At 29.0% G+C, this 20970-nt stretch overlaps 2 protein-coding genes across 2 annotated transcripts; both read right to left on the bottom strand.

Annotated features, from left to right (window-relative positions):
• LOC100164901 (RNA polymerase I-specific transcription initiation factor RRN3) lies at positions 1-6073 on the bottom strand. The gene is made up of 11 exons (XM_001943746.5): positions 5539-6073; positions 4658-4906; positions 4290-4379; positions 4090-4219; positions 3908-4016; positions 3686-3838; positions 3386-3616; positions 3029-3280; positions 2781-2965; positions 1596-1824; positions 1-332 (listed from the first exon to the last, which is right to left on the bottom strand). The coding sequence occupies exons 2-11, from the start codon at positions 4898-4900 to the stop codon at positions 125-127; spliced, it is 1830 nt and encodes a 609-aa protein (XP_001943781.1). The 5' UTR covers positions 4901-4906; positions 5539-6073; the 3' UTR covers positions 1-124.
• A 5459-nt stretch (positions 6074-11532) lies between these two features.
• LOC100162813 (RNA polymerase I-specific transcription initiation factor RRN3) lies at positions 11533-18737 on the bottom strand. The gene is made up of 11 exons (XM_001943798.5): positions 18365-18737; positions 17446-17694; positions 15502-15591; positions 15315-15444; positions 15141-15249; positions 14918-15070; positions 14627-14854; positions 14277-14528; positions 14025-14209; positions 13689-13917; positions 11533-11791 (listed from the first exon to the last, which is right to left on the bottom strand). Exons 2-11 carry the CDS (start codon positions 17686-17688, stop codon positions 11596-11598), a joined length of 1815 nt encoding a protein of 604 aa, XP_001943833.1. The 5' UTR covers positions 17689-17694; positions 18365-18737; the 3' UTR covers positions 11533-11595.
• Between the last annotated feature and the right edge of the window lie 2233 nt (positions 18738-20970).

Raw genomic sequence — 20970 nt, 5'->3', positions numbered from 1 at the left:
TTTCCTTATAAAGGCACTATGTACTTTTGACACATACATAAAAAAAATAATATACATATTACATATATTATATTACTGAGATAATAACAAAATAAATTATTCTTTTGAACAATAGTATATATCATCAAAACAATGTATGTGTGTTATTTCCATAAGCAAACTGTCCTAACCAATCCGTTTTGGCAGGTGAAGGAGATAATACCATACTCGGACTAATATCCATGTTATCTGGAAGCGATGAAGGGATTTTGTCGATATACATATCTCCTCCTTTAGAACTTTTTATACTATCGATGTCTCTGTATAAATCTGGTATAATCATATTCTTTGATCTAAAAATAATGTAAACAACAATTACTACCTATTATAGGACATACTTTAATAGTTTAATATAATTATGTCACAATGTTTAATAATCTATATATATATATAAGTTAATGTATGTCTGTCTTCTTATGTGTCCATATTACCATGGCAACCATAAAATATATTATTTTGAGATTTCTGATGAAATTTTTTGTATATAAACAGTTGACACGGTAATATGTAAAACATATTATTCATATAGAGCAGTCAATTTTAATGGGCAACGAAGTGCACGGGATCAGATATTTTTATATATACAGATAGATAAGATCTCTGGGCAAAAGATAGGCTAACTCAAATAGGGAGAGGACCAACCCCAGGAGGTGCTAAAACATTGATTTTGAGATTTCCAATGGACATTTTTGTTAATAATTGGTTGCCATGGTTGCTGTTATATCTCTATATATAAAAATGAATGTATGTGTGTCTCCGTATTACCATGGCAACCAATTATATATTATTTTGAAATTTCCGATGGAATGTTTTGTATATAAATGGTTGCCATGGTGATAATTATTATGTAAAACATATTATTCATATAGAGTTGGCAATTTTAATGGGCAACGAAGTGAACAGGATCAAATATTTTTACATACATAGATAGATTATACCTCTTTTCGGAAGATAGGCTAATTTAAAAAGGGAAAGGACCAACCCCGGAAGGTACTCAAACAGGAATTTTGAGATTTCCGATGGAAATTTTTGTTTATAAATGGCTGTCATGGGTTTTGAAGCTATTATAATAATAATTATTAGTTGCAGGGAAACGAAGTGCACGGGATCAGTTAGTTATAAAATAAAGCATATTATTTATATAGAGTTGGCATTTTTAACGGACAACAAAGTGCACAGGATCAGCTAATAATTAATAAAAATGATTAATTTATATATTTATTGAAAAATTGACTGCTTAATACTTTATAAATGGTTTACAGAAATAAAATTGTTATGATTTATTTCAAATACAATAATATTGTTTTGGTTGTGAAAGAATTAAAAACAACAAATATTTAAAGTTTAATAATTAGGTTTAAAATTGATTTTTAATAACAGAAGGAGCATTAATATTATGTTAAACATAACATAAATGTATGTAATTTTACTTAGGATGAAATATACTATGGTATACACATTTTCGGTAATAATTAAAATATTTTAATTAACAGATAAAGTAACATAACTAATTTTGTTTTATTATTATGTATTAATAAATAAAGAATATCACTCACCGAGGAAGAACATATGGATCAAATGGAAAGTAAGAGTATAACCATTCATCCTTGATCGATTGATCAGTGACTCTTATGTGACCATCCATTACCACATAGCAATAAGTCAATTGATATGTTTTTGTAATAAGTGCAAAACGATCGACTACTTTTGAACAACATAGACGCAGTGGACTTAATCTACATGTAACTATATTAGACAAATTTAAATTTTCCATAAATCTAAGATCTGAAAAAAATAATATCATCATTGTTATTTATTGAAAAGTATATAATAAAGTGTACAGATAATGAAACAAATATATAAGTATAAACTCATAATCAATCTCATAATCTAAGAGTATAAAAATATTTGTAATTGTTTTACTCGTAGTATGGAATACTATGGATATTAAATAATGTAAAATTAATTTATAAGTAAAAATTTAGATTCTATATTTATTTATTGGTTTTTTTTTAGTTCTTAGCACATATTTTTGTATCGAAAACAAAAAACAAAATGTCCACTACTCGTACTGGGGCGAACAGTAATTAGACGATATGCATTGTTTGGCTGTCACCCGATCAGAGGTCATCATGGATTTACTTAACCTAATCTGTGGTCTGAGATTTTGAGGACCAGGTTGGTCTAGGTTTGGTCAACCCAGCAGTGAATAGGAAGGCCATCCTCAATACCCTTGGAACTATTCAGAACTTAGAAGAGGGTCACGCTATCTGAACTCTTCCATTTAGCAACTTGAGTGGGTCAATAAACACAGCAAATTCAGCATGGAAATTTAGATCGGCCAGCTTGCAAAGAGGATTTCAGAATGAGACTGGTGGCCAACTAGTCGACCAGAAAAAAAGCATCGGACTATGAAATTAGAACAGTATGCATAAAATAAATCCAAAGCTTGGTATGATATGTCAGGCTAATCATGAATATTAATTGTTGTTCAATGAAAATGTATATAACTTCTGTATGTCAAGTTCAATTAACTCAAGGTATATTTTTGTAATGCTTGTTTGCAATAAAATAATGTGGTAAAGGAAAAGTTAACGCAACTCTCCCTTCAGTTTGCAATACCACTTGAAGAAAAGGGGTAGAGGGTCTGAACCTATAAATTCCTACTAGATACAAGTATGTTTAGGGATACTTATGACGTATAGAATTATTCTACTACTTCGGAAAAGATCAAAACTTACTTCGTTTATTATCCATTAGATCTTGATGTCTGAAAGAAATTATATAAAATAATGCTTGACACATTGAATAAAATACAGAATGCCATCTTAATAACTCTTCATCTACTACTTTAACAGATTTATCTACACTATTAATATATTTATTACACCACACAGACATTTCAAAAAGAGTATTCTTCAGCATGCTAAAAATGATATATACACATTTTAGTATTCAGTATTGTTTAATATATTTCACAATGTATTACTTATTTGTAATAAATGGTGCCCTGCAAAGAAAACTAGCTAAATAACCAGCTGCTGCTTGTCGCAGAGTAGATGAAGATGATACATCACAACATTTTTTTAACAACCAATTACTAAAATTTTCTGCTAGAGTAGTTTTAAAACTAAGAAAATAGTAAATTACATATTGAATATGACTACTGTTGTATGTTGGAAGAATTTCACTTTCAAATATTGATAACAAATCATGATATAATGATTTAGTATTGTCCCATCTGAAAAGTACATAAATGCAAATAATTATTGCAAACAATATTAAAAAAAAATATGCAGCCAGTTGAAACATAAATTATTTTATAGTCAATCTAAATTATACTTACAATAAAATACCATCAGAACTATGACAAGTAGTTTTCATATAATTAAATAATCTTTTGAGACAAATATCCAATGTATCTGAAAAATTTTCCTCTTCAATTTTATTAGGACAAACTTTCATGCAGCCCCCATCATCTACATCCATTGGAAATATGTCTTCAATTTCATTATTAATATTTGATTCCAATCGGTCTAGTGCGTCTTTGGGTATATGAACATCAATTTCTACTAATCTGCAAAAATAATATAGATATTTTGCAAAATTTAAATGTTAAAGATTCAAATTCTTTTGCTTAACTCACTTGTTTATAATGAGACAGAGAATATTTTTTCTTAAGGATGGTTCATACTCAGAAATGTAAAGTAAATTGTGTATGTAATGAAGATGGGAGTAAGAAATATTTGTCTTGTATGGGAACTTTTTTTTAAGAGCTGATATTAATAAATCTTTCGCTCTAAAGAAAGTGTTTAAAATTACAAATTAATAATTATGTTTTATAAATGTGTTTATTTAGATTTCTTACAGTGGAATGACTTTCAAGAGAGCTTCAAGAGTCACATGGACATTTTTAAATCCTCTTTCTTCTTCTTGAGATGGCATACCATTGACACGATCATAAACAGTACTGTCCACTATAAAATGTTCAAAGAATATAGAATATAGATAACTAATATTTTTCATATTTCATGTCAGTTTTGGCATTACCATGAGAAAAACATGCCACGAGTTGTTCTATTGCGAATTGTGTATGATAGCTGTATGCAGTACAAACATTGAGTAAAAATAATTGATATTCCTTGACTACATCATCACTTCTGTTCATCCATTTTAAAATCTGATAAAAAAAAATGTACATAGTTGATACTTTTCCTTGATATAGGTAATAGGTAATTTAAAACTCTTACCAATATAACTTTTACAAAAAGTGTAAGATTTTCATTTAGAATATTCACACAATTTCTGGCATCTTTCAATAACTTGATGAGTTCATTATCCTGTAAATTATTTCATTATACACTTTATTTTTATTTTTTGATAATGGCTGACAAGTAGGTACCTATTTAAAGTTCATTAAATTGTATTGTTTTATTTAATTAACACGATAATACTTCACATAATTCATGGTAATGTATATTATAAAATATATTTTTCCTAAAGGTTTAAATATAAAAGTAATTAAATAACTATTAAATACAATAAAATATTAAAATAATATACTAGGTACCTATATACTTTCATAACATATATTTTTTATATTGTTCGCTCAACTTACATTAATTTCTGTAGCCAAATCTCTAATGTCACAAATTAGATTGTTATACTCTATTTGATCATCTTTATTACTGCTGTCATAATTGATGAGTAATAATTTCAAATTATTGAATAAATCAAAACACACTTTTCGACCAGGCACATTATTTAATGATTGCTGCCCACATTTTTTTAAAATGGAAGGTGAGCTTATAGAACTATTCAAAGTGTGAATGCCACTTTTTCGAGCCCGGAAAGATGACATTTGGAACTAAAATCAAAAAAAGATGTAAATTACAATTTTATTTTAATGTAGTTTATGAGTACCTTACAATTTCTTTACTTAAAGAGTACCTATGTAATTAATATATTTATTGAAATATACATGTATATACCTTTTTATGAAATATTATGATACTATGAATGAATATATAGAGAATTTGAAAATATGTTTAAGTATTGTTCTTTAGGTACCTACTTAAGCATAACATTAACTATTGATGGTGGATAATATTTTTCGATGAGTTATTTACTAATGAATTGTTGAAATCTTAGTGCAGTGTAGTGTATTCAGAGGTTGCTACATTAGCGTGTGTTGTCTTCGTCTTACAAACGTACAATATACTAAATTTTATTATTTTTAAAATTACTGTAATTTTACCTGTTTTAATATATAAAGGTAGGTAAGATTATTATTTAAGTAGACTAGGAGGATTTTAATGATATTTTAATTTTCAAGCAAGTTGCTATCATTTAAAAATATGTTTTACTTGCTTGGTAATTAAAATATTTGATTTGAACAGCGGTTGTGTATAATATCTAAAACTGCTGTTCTCGTCGTGTTCTAAGAACAGGGGTTCTGAAAAATTTAATAAAAACCGTAAGGTAAACGTTTATACTTACGAATCAGATTACCACATAATAAATTGTATTTATTTTCTCCGTGATTGGTCTGATGTCCGATAGAAACCGAACCAACGACAGTTATTCGTATGAAATATAAAACCCACCGGAATCCTGAAAGGACCCTCTGGCCGCTTTGATTTTCCCAATCAATTTATACGTGAGAAAAACGCATTAGTATCGTCAATAGGTATGAAATTTATTGATGACGATTGACGATCGCCTACTCCCAAACATGGAACGTGATCAACTTGTAAGTTGAGGGCAGCTCGTTTGTATAAAAAAATAGTAGATAATATTATAAATTAAAATATTAATTATAATTTATAATCTATTATACAATTAATATTACGTATTTACGAATTACGTTTTTCGGTTATCAATAATAATCGAGATTCCAGAATAGATACTATCTCGTGGTTGACGGGAAGAGAGATAAAAATATAAAATATTATCATGCGCCTTTATATTTTTATAGCCGCGGCATCCACTATCCAGATTCCAGATTCCAGATCTAAGATCTATCAAATCCTACAGTTGTATGGATAGTAATTATTTGTATTATAATGTGTAATAGATAGGTATGTTAAATTTTAAAATTGTTCTGCGAAATTGACGAAACCCATGTGCGTTTTGGCTTTACCGTTCGAGTGTTTGAAACATTTTTAAGGTTACAGACTTTCCGGTGCCAACTTCAAACGTTAAATCGTCTTGGGTCCCGGGTAAATTTCAAAAACAAAGTATTGTAAATCATAATGCAATATGGAATTATAAGAATGAAAAAAAACTAAGAGTACAATAGAAACTTGTAAATAATTATTCAAATAAATGGAACGTTCCCACCTGGAGATTCTAATGCCATGATTTAATATATCAATATAATTCATAAATTCATTATACTCGTGTATAATATCATATCAGGTAATTTTACAAATTGAAAAACAATAGGTAATTAGTAATTACTTCAGTTTTTAATTCATCATAGGTCCCATATTATTTAAACCTATTGTTAAGGACAGTATTATTAAAGTCTTCAAGTTAAAAAATACGTTAATTTTTTCAAAAATTAAGAAGCTTGTATCTATAGAGATATTACGAGAACTGTCCGATTTTCGAACCAAACCGAACCAAATACCTAAAAGTTCGGTTCGATAATCGAACCAAAGAAATAAAAATAAAAGTTAGTCCTATAAGGTTTTTACTTTCTATTAGGTATCACTAATCTAAAATCTTTAGTCAATAATTCTGTGGTATGGTGGCTAAATCATAATAATAAATATTAAATAAAATAATGTCCAATTTTGACTTTTTTAATGTTCGGTACGAGTTCAATAAAATGTTTGAAGAGTTCGATTAAAAGTGTGTAGGTTCGGATCTGTTCAGGTTCATTAAATTAGAGAAAAGTTCAGTTCGACCTTAAATATTATGGTTCGTAACATCTCTATAACTGTATCGTATGTATTTGTTACAGGATATTCCTTAAACGTTTTAGAAGTTTTAAGTATTTTAAAATGTGGTCCTTAAATATTTTTAAAAATTTCAAAAATTAGAAATTCAATGACTAAATAAGGTGGGCCCTTGGTAAATCACCATGTATTCAACTAGGTGGTAGCCGGTAGGCCTATGATGTCGATTTTGACGCACTTGCCACTTGTGCATAGGCGCAAATAGCGTTTGAGATTTGGGGGGGCTAATAGGGCTAATAGGGCCTTACTTTGATAATATTGAATAAGCTTAAAACAAAATGTTGGAAATGTTTGGGAGGGCTATGGACATTTTTTGGGGGGCTTAGCCCCTAAAGCCCCCCCCCTATTTTCGCCTATGCACTTGTGTCATTTATTTAGTACCTATTCACCTACATGACGGTGGGTTTTAAAAACATGTTTCAATATTGAATAATGTTATAATGTCATCTGTCACGGTTTATTTTGATTTCAATATACATTTTTCTTCTCTGACGACCGTATCAGACTATGGTAACTAAATCCTAAGGTTACTTTCCTAATCTAACGTAGTGCCCAAGCCCGGATTAAGGATCAATTGGGCCCCGGAACACCATACACTTAATGGGGCGGGACCCTTTCAACTTTAACTTCAAAATAATTGTATCATTAAGACTTTATATTATTGTATAATTTTTTATTAAACAAAAAATATAGTATATACAGGGTGTATATTATGTCATTGTATGCGGGTTTTGTCTTAAAATTTATGGATCGAAATTCGATGTTATGGAATTTCGTTAAAATAAAAAAAGACGTTTTTCTTTATTTTTAACAGGCAATTTTTTTTATAATATTTTTATACACGCAGCTGTACCAATAATAAAATTGACTTTATTTTTTCAAATGATAACCACAATATTTTTTGATGGATTCTGGCAAAGCTTTTTTTCTGAACATTTTGACAGCCAAATGATAAATTTTGGTTCACTAGGTTATTAAGGGGTCTCACTACCACATCTTTTTTTGTCAAAAACTACTGTCTCTAATTCCAACGATACGTGCCGACAATTATCACGATTTTTATTTTGAAAAAATATTCGGGTTGTCCGTAATATATACAAGGCAACGGTCGAGCCACATTTTTAATTTTTGTAATTTAAAACGCAATAAAAATTGTAAAAAATTCAAAAAAATTCAGAAAAATTCAGAATTTCCAACTTAAATATTTAATTAATTAAATACAATTTTAAAAATGTACCTCGACCGATGAGATGTTGTGGAAAAAAAGAATATTTTGTCAGAATGCAAATCGAGTTAATCATTGCGACGAATTGTTGAAATTAGAATCGTGTGTTTGAGTGAAAAATAAACATTTTTTCATAATCACAATATTACTTTCTGACATGTGCATGCGAGTGCGTGTTAGAGCCCTTCGTACCGCTACAATTGACCCGCATGGACGCCATACACACTAATAATCATTTACGGCTAACACTAACACATAGATCTCGGGTGGCGACAACGAGATTAGAAATTGCCTAAATGATTCTCTTTAAATCAATGCGATGGCGAGGCCCCTTAACTATGGTCCTCTAAAATTTAATTTAATATGTATTAATAATTTTAACTGAAATAGTGAAATACCTAATTTACAAGAGCTAAATAATTTTTTCTAATAACCACCTTTTTCTTTACTTATATAGTTAAATCGGTAATCTAAAATCCTCAAAAAAAAAAAACAAAATTGTTGCAAACATATAGTTCATTATTTATAATAATTTTTCCTGATATAAAATTGAGAACAATTTTATTTTATAATTATTAATAATAATTTACCTACCTACCTTCCTACAATATATTTTTTTTGACTATTGGACGCCTTAAAAAAAATATATTTTGGGGATAAAGATGGGCCCCCAAAATCAATGAGCCCCGGACCGTGCCCCCCTCAATTCGGGATTGGTAGTGCCCTAGCGCCCCTAGCTAATGCTAGGGGCGCTAGCATATCGATGCTTATCTTGCTGTTCTGCACGCAATGCATTGCCCGCATGCGGTGAAATACAAGCAATTTTGTTTTTCCCACATGCTTGCAAACCAGCTAGGACACGGAATTTTAGGCTTGAATCAGTTGGATCATGCATGATTTGTCACGTTGCAAGCCATATGCAAGCCTGTGCATAAGCGAGTTAAACATTTAATTAGTTAAGTTAATTTTAACTTTTTAAAATCTAACTGATTTTTATTGATATAAACATAATAAAAATGAGTTAATTTTAATCGCATCGAAGTTACGTTAATTTATAAATAATTAAATAATAAATATATAGGCGTATTACAATTATTCTCGATTGCATAAACATTTACTTTTTTATTATTTTAAACTATATTATTAGCTACCTACTTATTTATATAGGTATTAAAAAAAAATAACTTAACTTGAGTTAATTTTAAGTGTCCTAATAGTTAAGTTAAATAAGATAAGTTAAGTAACTTATCTTATTTAAAAATTATTATTAACTTGTCCAGCCTTACGGCTATATAATATGATTTAAAGACATGAACATAATAAAATAATTGTGTCGCTAAAAATTAGAGTTCCACCTCTGCCTAATATAATATGCAAGAACTCAAAAACGTATAATTGTTCGTGACACACGATATCCTGATGGCTGATGGACAAATAGATAAAAAAGTGTTTGAATCTCAATAAAAATATTGTCAGACAAAATATAATGACCACAGAAATAAAATTATCTGAAGAATATAGGTACTATTGTATATGATCGCTAGACGCTAATATGTTAATACCACAACTTACTTAATATTATAATAGTCCAAGGGATATTATGTTAATATTATATAAATCTCATGTGATCACTGACCAATTATTATAAGAAAAAATTGCAAAACCTTGGCGGTGGTAATTTTTCTCAGATCAAAAACCACCCCAGTTGTGAAAAGTCAAGACGTCATGGCCTCTGGCGCTTTTCTTTAGGAGTGGACTGGATCTCCTTCGTAGTTTGTACTTTCTAGTTTAGCATTCTTATACAACAATTTATGATTCATGAAAAGTAGTAGCAATGTAGTAACACTTTCACCACAACGTTCTTTGGCCTTTCACTAAATCATTCTTAAGTCAATAAATTTAAAACTAGCTAAGTAATATTTCTCAGTTGGTGTTTAATAGAATCTTTTAAGAAAATCAAACTTTAGTCTATTTGCCAAACTTAAAATCATTTCATGCTATTCATTCTCAGGATGACTGCTACCATTAACAAAATTAATTGAATAATTTAAGTGTTTGCGGTCTTCATAATTGTCTTAAATTTATTGTTGATTATGATAAATGCTATTGAATTATATTTAAATGCAGCAAAAACCCTATTCTTTTTAATTACCATCCCTTACCAAGACTAAATAGAAGTTCTATTTATGAACTAGGAGTAATTTTTTCATAATCACTTTCCTTTTCTGATCATATCCCCAATCAATATTTCTAAAATTGTCACAAACCCTAAGTTAGGTTAAGACTTAAGGTAAATTAAACATTTCAACATGTTTTTGATAAAATGTAGACTTAAAATATTAAAAAATGTATACTACTAAATTTAAATTATAAGTTATCACCGGCTGGCTTAAATAGTAGGCAATTGATCATGACTATACTTGGGCCACCGAGAGACCGCTAATGGGCGACAACTAAAACTCGTCCAATCTCGCACATTCCCACCAGTAAATCTGCCCGTACACTGGCCGCCGCCACCGTCGGTGGCCACTAACTAGGCGGTAAAGTGGGAGAAATTTGGGTACGAGAACATGGAGTTCCGTCATTTGGATGCGCCAATGAGTAGCGCTCTCCCGGTGGCCCAAGTATATCAGCCTAATGCACTCACTTCTTGAGTTCTAGATATCTTTTCTCTATATTATTTTTATTTTTATTCTATTTCATGGCTCAGTTGATGATACTCATCTTTTGAGTGATATTTAATTCTGCTTCCTTCCACTCTTTCAGAGAATTGTTCAACATTTCAAAATATAGAACTTTTTACATAATATATTAATAAGTTTTTAGCTTCATGTAATAAAAATCATACTTATTGATTTGCTTTATTAGTCTTATGTCCAATTTGTGATAGCCTTCTAACTTATTAAGTTTGTAAACCTATCATCATAACGATGGCATAGTGTACAGATGTTGTAAATTACATTTTTGTAATTGTTCAGGAGAATGATAATTGTGATTTTATTTCACGCAGATTACACGCACTACAACAAACGCGCCGATCTCTAGCAGACTAAATATTTTAAATATCTAAATATCTTTATATGCATAATTAATAAGAAAATTGTTATAAGTTTTAATATAATATTATGTATTTATTATTCATCTTGATGTGATTTGTATCTATAAATATAATCTATGATTTTTATGGTATTAGTATCTTACTGTACTTTATAACTTCAACGTTTATTTAATAAATATTATTGTTAATATTATAATAATTTCTAGAAAGCAGTTAACGAAAATGGAATTGAAATTAAAAAACTATTTAAGTATAAATAATTTATTAGTAGACACGAAAAATAACAAACACAACACAATCAATGCAGATTATTGATGTTGATTCACTAGCTGTCCGAGCCAATCAGTTTTTGCCGGTGAACTTGTAGATAACATACTTGGGCTGATATCCATGGTATCAATAGGCAATGATGATTCTTTGTCTTCCTCGTCATCAATATTAACATGCTTATTGATATCATCTTCAAAATGTCTATACAAATCAGGCATTATAAAATCTTTTGACCTAAAAATAATAACAACCATATAAATATTACATTTTAGAGACATTAAAGGTATTTAATATTAAATATTTTTACTTATTTATTAATAATTTTGGGGAAAAAATCAGGAATTAAATAAAATATCTCTTTTTAAAGTTTTTATGTAGATAAATTAACATTTCCAAATTACTTTTAACCCAATTTTTTGATTGATAAGTAAAAATACATTCTCTCTGGCTTACATGCAACATAGACAAAACACATTTATGTAGAATAATTTAAGTTTTTAAGTTATCTTAGAGTAAAATCACCCATTACAAAAAAGATAGAGAATAATAATTTTGAGGGAATGACATCGATTTTATATTTCATTTTTATTTGTATTCGACTTTCAAAATAAATAAAAATTTTTTGTAAATTTAAATTGTTTTGAGATAGAATTTAGACAAATCGATGTCATTCTCTCAAAAATATTATGCTCTATCTTTTTTATAATGGGTGATTTTACTCTAAGATAACTTAAAAACAGAAAAATGATTCTGTGTAAATTAGTTTTATCTATGTTGCGCGTCGCGTGTGCCAGAGAGAAAAAAATAGTGCGCTGACATCCTCTTAAGGGGTCTGACATTCAAAGGGCCAGTTGTACTGTCTACGGTTAGACTTAATCAGCTGATAACAGATATTTAACCAGGCAAATTCGGCTGATTAAACTCTGGTTAACTTTAATCAGAGATGGTACAACTGGCCCTAAGGAGTGAAAACTAGGCATTTTATATTTTCGTTTATATGGGTCTTGTGAATGTGTTGAAAGTAAATTAACATTAGTGTGTGTAATTCGTAGTACCGATCACATTGTGTAGGGGCATCATAGTGAAAAGATATGTACGTCTATCATTTTACCTACGTGCATGCACAAGTCACTACATATTACTTTATTCAATTACAAACAGTTTTTTTTTTTTAAATACTCCCAATGCTTCAATCAATAAGCTCGGTAGGATGTTACCATTTAAATTTTGGAAGCAGATTTGAATTCTCTTCTAAATTTAACTGTTGTACATTTTTAATATTTTATCTCAATGTATTTAAATTTTAATTATGAATATTTTTACTATTTTTGTTAGTAAATTTTTAAGTAAAAAAAAAAAAAAAATCAGAAAAATAAAATTGTCAAAGCATAGATAATTTAGTGAAAAATTCAAATCTGCTTTAAAAATTAATATCGGAACATTATATTGGGCGTAGTGAAAGTCGTGAGTTGTTTTCAATCGAAAGTGAATCACGGTCCAGCCCTCTTAATATAGAGTAAATATATATTTAAAAAATAAATAAATATTAAAATGACTTTTCAAAAATCAAACACAATATTTTTATAATAATTTTATCGAAATATATTTATATGTACTATTCAGTTTAAGAATGGCTAGTTTCCCGCCTACCAAATAAGCTTGACCCCCTTAATACCAAAGTCGACAATGATTGCACACTAATCATTTCGGATAAATGATGGGCTGTTGAGCATAGGTAGCTGAGACCGACACATTGTAAGTAGTGGGAATAGATATGCTTCTATATAGTATTGAAACATTTTCATCTGTCAGACAGGCAATTAATTCTTAAACTGAATAGAGTATAAAGCCATTATTATTTTTCATTTATATCATGTACATTTGAAAATATTTTAGTTTTACCACTTGAAAGTTAAAATTATTGGTCAACAAAAACCAAGCGCTTTTAAGTTTTAATGATGTTAAATATTTCATTTTTGGATAGCAAAATTCAATTTAATCACATCCTACCATGCCATTTAGTTTTTCAGTAATTATTAATTAATAAACAATATCTAATCCAATATAATGATATGCAGATAGATAAGTCTCAATAATAAAATACTATAATCTAATAAGTAGTATTCCTCACCTTGGGAGAACATAAAAATCAAATGGAAAGAAAGAATACAGCCATTCATCCTTGATTGATTGGTCAGTGATTCTGATGTGACCATCCATTACCGCATAACAATAAGTTAACTGATAAGTTTTAGTAATGTGTGCAAAACGATTGACTACTGTTGAACAACATAAACGTAATGGACTTAATCTACTAGTGACTATTTTAGATAGATTTAAATTTTCCATAAATTTTAGATCTGTAATAAGAAAAATATAATATAAATATATATATATATAATACATCCAATAACAGTTATATATATAAACATTAAAGCAATTTCCATAAAATTGTGTAATTAATTACTTCGTTTGCTATCCATCAGATCATGATGTCTAAAAGAAATAATGTAGAATAATGATTGGCACATTGAATAAAACACTGCATGCCATCTTAACAAATCTTCATTTACTACTTTAACCAATTTATCTACTCTATTTATATAGCTATTACACCATGTAGACATTTCAAAAAGTGTATTTTTAAGAACACTGAAACAAATATAATAACAATTATAACTGTTGCTCGTTAAATGTCAAAGTAATCAATTTATATTACGTATTCAATATGAATGGTGCCCTGCAAAGAAAACTAGCTAAATAACCAGCTGCGGCCTGTCGTATAGTTGATGATGATGACACATCACAACATTTTTTCCACAGCCAATTGCTGAAATTCTCTGCTAATGTTGTTTTAAAACTAAGAAAATAATATATAACATATTGAATATGACTACTGTTATATGTTGGAAGAATTTCACTTTCAAATACTGATAACAAGTCGTGGTATAATAATTTAGTATCATTCCACCTGAATAAAAAAAAAATATATACATATTTAGTTGATTAATGAATAATAGATTTACAATATAATAATCGAGGAATGTTAATTATTATGATCATACTTACAATAAACCACCATCGGGATCATGACAAGTAGTTTTCATATACACAAATAGCCTCCTTAGACAAACATCTAGTGTATGCGAAAAACTTTCTGCTTCTAATTTATCAGGATCTACTTGCATACATTCCCCATCAACATCCATAGGGAATATGTCTTCGATTCCAACATTTACATTAGATTCAAGCCTATCTAATTCTTCTCTTGGTATATGAACATCAATTTCCACTAGCCTAAACAGATATTTTTTCATGCATTTTTAAACATTTAAGTTTCAAATTTATGTTACAACTTACTTGCTAACAATAAGACTAAGAATTTGTTTTCTCAAAGATTTTTCATATTCAGTTATAACTAATAAATTGTGTATATAATGCAGATGGGATTCGACACTACTTTTTTTGTAAGGAAACTTTTTCCTAAGAGCTGTCATTAATAAGTCCTTTGCTCTAAAAAAAATATTTCAGATTAAAAATGCATGCATATAATATATTTATTTATCTATTTTATATTTCTTACAATGGAATGACTTTTAAAAGAGCTTCAAGAGTCTTGTGGACATTTTGAAATCCTCTTTCTTCTTCTTCACTAGGCATACCATTGACACGATCAAAAACAGTAGTGTCCACTGTGAAAACAGTAGAAGAAAATAATAATATATGGTAATTATTTAACCTCACAGTTTATATTTACCATGAGAAAAACATGTTACAAGTTGTTCTATTGCAAATTTTGTATGATAGTTGTGCGCAGTGCAAACATCAAGTAGAAATCCACGGTATTCATTGACTACTTCATAATTTCTGTTCATCCATTTTAAAATCTAATAAAAACGTAACATTAATGGTTACCTTAAAATTTAATAGTTAAATGTTCTTACCAATATAACTTTAACAAAAAGCGTAAGATTTTCATTTAAAATATTAACACAGTTTCTTGCATCCTTCAATAGTGCAACAAGTTCTGAATCCTGTAAAATATTTAAATGCATACTCTATTGAATAAAAATTATAAATTTCCAACCAGTTTTAACAACATTTATTAGATTAGTTTTAAAAAAGATTTGGGTTAGCATCTACTATGATTTTTTTTGTATTAATACTTCTTTTTTTCTATCCTGTACAACTGTAACGAGTAATTATAATGAATATTTAGTTGTGATTTATGAACAGATAAAAATTGACAAAAAGTTTTTTCACTTGCACTATGAGAGGTTAAGCTCTTTTAATTAAGGTCATTATTTTTGTTTGGATTATACAACCCAAATGTTTATTTTTCCTTCAATTCTTGTAGAGCTTAGAATTCTCTCAATGATTGTGCATACCAGTTTTACCTTTTAATTCTCACCTGATTATGCACCAAAAGGCTCTCCCTTAGGTAATTGTTAATGTTGTATAATCTTGACCTGTGTTGTTTTCTTTACCCCCATTATACTTGACCAAGTTCATATGCATCAGACAGCTACTATTCATTTGGGACAAAGTCTTGGGCATGGGTGTAATCTGTAATAGATTCATCTTTGATGAATCAGATAAAAATATTACAAGTTAGGTTGTAAATCAGTTTTTGATTACAAAAACTTCCGAAAATGATCATGAATGAGGTTTCATCTATTTAAAAGAATTTAGTTGATTCATATTATTATTACCTATTATTATTATTTATTATAAATTATAATTGTCTAATATTTTGCTCGATTTTATTAAAAATAAAAATTACAATACAATTATGCACTATGACTGCAGATACATTTAAATAAAATAATATTATTGATTTATATCAGACGGAATTCAACCAGTTTATCCACTTTAAAAATGTGATAGATTATTTTGATTTAAAAGTTATAGGTAATACAAACAATTTTAACTGTAATTAAAAAATTCATTTATACATTATTATCAAAAACCTGTAACTGGAAGCTAGTTATTTAAGTTATGCAGTTATTGGTACATGAGAATAAAATATATGGAAGACTTCCATTGGAAGTAGTTTGTTAATTTAATAGTTGATTCAATCGATTTATACAGTTTTAAAGGCTTACAAAAATATTTAAAAAATTAGCTTAGGTACTTAAAATTTAAAATAATTATTTTAAACAAAAATATAATAGTTTAATCTCATATAGAACAAATATGTAACTATAGCAATTTCTGAATTGTAAGTTTAAAACTTATTTAATGCATATTTTTTTTTACGCAACTATCAGAGCTGAACAATAAGCCTAATTTATAAAATAATGATATGAAAATAGTAGTGTGTAGAGGACTCCTAACGGAGAAACTTAGTCATTAAGTAAATATGAAATACATTTTGAATTGAGCTATTAAAAATCTAATTTGTATGCCTAGGTAGTTTCTCCGGATTATTTAAAAACAAAGATAAAATGAAAAGCTCCATGATAATCCAAGTAACTCACAACTTAGTTAGTGGAATGCAAAGAGGAGGTATCATGTTAGGTACGTCACTTTTACATGTTCTAATAATGTAGATGTATTTTTATTTTTAAGACCAAAGTTTTTTTTAAAAGAACTGACTTACCTAACTAGTTTTTTTTTGTGTTACATTAATTTATTATACAATCTGTAAATTTATTTTTTTACAATGAGTACAAGCGCTGTGGGAGTTGAAGGGTTGGAGGCTTGAGAGAAGAATCCATCCAGTGATGGAACTTCTTGACAGATTTAAACCTAACTAGTTTAAAAATGTTAAAGATTGTAGATATTTTCAAGTTTTATAATAAAATATAGAATATTTATTGTAATTATTAGAATTAAGAGAATTACCAAAACTTATTTATTTTAAATAATGAAAAAGAAATACTAACCTTAATTTCAATACCAGCATCTCTTATATCACATATAAGGTTATTGTATTTAAGTTTTTCTTTATCATTATTTTGATCAAAACTAATAAGCAGTGATTTCAAGTTGTCAACAAGATTGAATTGTACTTTTTGTTTTGGTACATTATTCAACTGTGCGTTACGTTTTTTCAATATTGTAGGGGTACTTGTGCTGGGTGGCCGTGAGTTATGTGAACTAGTTTTAGTAGTACGATACGATGACATAGTTACCTGAAAAATTAAGTTGTAAAAGAACTTAAAAAAAATAAAAATATAAAATAATATTTGAGTACATAAAGTATGACCTTAATTTTCCCAGAGAAAATAAATACCTACACTAAACGACGTTATACAACATATTATATTAAATGCAAATAACATTTATTTGTGGTTTTCCGATACTTATAAATGTATCATACCTACATAAGAAAATGAAGGTAAAATTTGAAAAAGGCGTCAAAACGATAGCTGTGATACGTTTTTATTTCTTATGCTCGTGTAAATTTATCCAAACACCATATATTTTTTGGTTAAATAGTTGGGCATTGTCTTATTCAAGTGTTATTAAATATTTTTTTTTTTTTAAATTCTTACTTATACTATATTGTTGTGCAATTAAATCAGCATTGGTTTATTTGGAAACTACGAAACGCGTCTGATCATATTTAACCAGATTTCCAACATTTAAGTCTCAAAAGTAAGTGACAATTTCGGTGAAATACTTACATCTATTTCAAACCAAAAGTCGTTGGCATAAGGCCATATTACAACCTTATGTACAGGTACACCGGTCACCGGGTAATCGTAGGTAGGTAGTCGATAAACCACATGGCGAGCGCCACTAAATTATCACTAGGTATACGAAATAATATTAACGTGTTCATCATACCCTTTTACTCACGTCAAGCTAACTCGGTTTCGTCGGAAACTATCATCCACGGTGACATCCGGTGATCGAGGTTAGACTTTGGTCCGACGTCCGCGATCCGGAACATGCAACAATAGATTAATAATGCGATTTTCTGAATTCTCGCACTGCTGGCAATAACCACAAAACAGAGTAGACAGTGCGGGAGGGGAGAGTGGTGGACGGCAGAGACGTAATATCGTTATAGACCGTCTGGCAGAGACGCAGTGAGAAGTGGTCGAGGTGATACGACGTCGTGGCGTCGTGCAATAATTCTCAATTCCGGTACTGATATCATACAGACGTACGCATAACCATGCTAAAAAAGCACGGCGTTCACTTTCGAAACCTACGGACACGACCGCTGTTGTAGTCAGTTGAATGTACGTCGTGCTGCCGTAACACTGTAGCGGTGCTCGCAGGCTAGCCACGAGCAGCGGATGAAATTTTCAGTTACGCGTATGGTTGGTGCATCTGATCGAAACGATTTGGTCGTAAAGCCCGCGAGAGTCATATTATACGTCATATAAGTATATGACCGTATTACAATCGTTAAGCCACCGAATTCGGCCAGTAAAATAAGTGGCTTCGGCGTAACCGAGGTTTAAACTATTAATGTGAAACAGGCCCTTATACCTGCGACACGTTTTCGAATAATAATTAATAAATTAAGAGTTAAAACGAAAACAGTTTAATCATTTATTGACTATTTTTTCTCAATCTAATAATTGATACATCTGAATCTGGATTTGTACCTTCTTGTTTTAACTTCTATGTCTAATTTTGATATATCATATTAAAAAGTAATACATCTTGCAGATTTAAAAAATATTACTTCTACTAATGGCAGCAGGTCACCGCTAACAAATTACATAACATACTACATACCAGTATACTTAATAAAATTATATTACTTACGTAATTTTACTTAAAGATTATTATTTCATTTGGTCAGTATACATAACAAGAATTTGTGTACACGATGGACGGACAACATCATATACAAATTGAAGTAACATTTTAATAGGCATTTTTTTTTTTATTATTATTATTTGAAGAAATCTACAATCTATACATGTTCTTAGTATAATAAGTAGGTTTGATATATGACAAGTAAGAATGATATAAATAATGAGATTAGGGAAGATACCCAGTGGTAACACCCTATTAAATAGGCATTAAAACACAAAATTTGTTACCACAATTAAATTTAAAACATGTTATAACTGAATAATTTAATTTACAATATTATGCTTACCTATTACCATTGTAGTATACAATAATTTAGTTACTATAGTTAGAGACTCCTAAATCATTATAGTAATTACTCCATTATCACTCATACTAACAAAACTACAGATATGCGAGTGAAGCCACGTGAAATATCTAGCAAATGAATACAATTGTACATAATATGTATTTTTAATATTTTTAAATCAATAAATTATAAGTACAACAAATTTATGAATATTGTTTTAATTTTTTTAACTTGTTGACCAAGCATTAATAGCTTCTTAAGTAGTTGAATGACTGGAGTGTCACCAGTGGGTGGCTTCTCCTTCATATTTTTTCTGGCTGTTATCTTAATTTGTTAACACTTAAGCTTATTATACATAACTTGTATAGATTGTTTAACTCAAATAAAAAATAAAAAAAAAAAAAAAAAAAGTAGTTGAATGCACAATAAAGCCAAAATATTTGAGTACTGAGAGTACCGAGGGTACTGAGTAAGTCAGAGCTGCATTTAGGGGGGGGGCTGGGTACAACTGCCCCGGGCGCCAGTATTTTAGGGGCGCCAAAATGTTGTAGCCAGAAATATGTTTACTTGTGAATTATTAAAATTGTATAATTTTAATAACGGTATTATGTATAAAGTTTATAAGTATTATGCTGTTTGGCATTTTTTTGATTAATATTAATTTGCATAGTTTTATATAATTTTATTTTATTTATTCATGAAATACCTACAACCTACTTAAATATGTTGAAAAAAAACAATTTATATGATGAATTATAAGCAAGAATTAGGCGACATAAATTCAAATGTATCTTTGCGGAGAGAGAATCAAGCAATTACTAAACTGCAATATTTTTAAAAAAAGCACACATTGTAAACCAAATATTCTTTTCTGTGCTCAAAATCTAAAAGGTTAATGAGGATCTAGCTCCCATATTTTCCGTGGGTAGGCCCCTTAGAGGGAAGCAATTTTTTTTCACCGGAGCTTAGGGGGCGCCAATTTTTTTTTGCACCGGGGCGCAAAATGTCTAAATTCGGCACTGGAGTAAGTACATAATTTATAACACTAATTGTTTATAATGTTTTGGTTTGGATTTAAATTTAATAGTTTGTTTTGATATTTTTGCATTTAGGCATTTACTCGCTTTAAAAATGTATTATAAATATTAATTAATAAAAATAGTGCATCAAAACTTTTATCATGTATAAAGTTATACTTCTATAATCGCCATTAACATTTTTCTGTTGTAACAATTCAATCAAAATTAAAATGTATTTTTAAATTTAGTGAACATGAGATCCTGAGATCCTGCCAGCCAGGCACCAAAATTATTTGAACACTCTTTAACTATCTATCTTTACA

This window comes from Acyrthosiphon pisum, chromosome A1 (assembly GCF_005508785.2).
Source record: "Acyrthosiphon pisum isolate AL4f chromosome A1, pea_aphid_22Mar2018_4r6ur, whole genome shotgun sequence".
In the NCBI taxonomy this organism is placed as follows: Eukaryota; Metazoa; Arthropoda; class Insecta; order Hemiptera; family Aphididae; genus Acyrthosiphon; species Acyrthosiphon pisum.
This window is presented reverse-complemented; position numbering and strand designations above follow the sequence as displayed.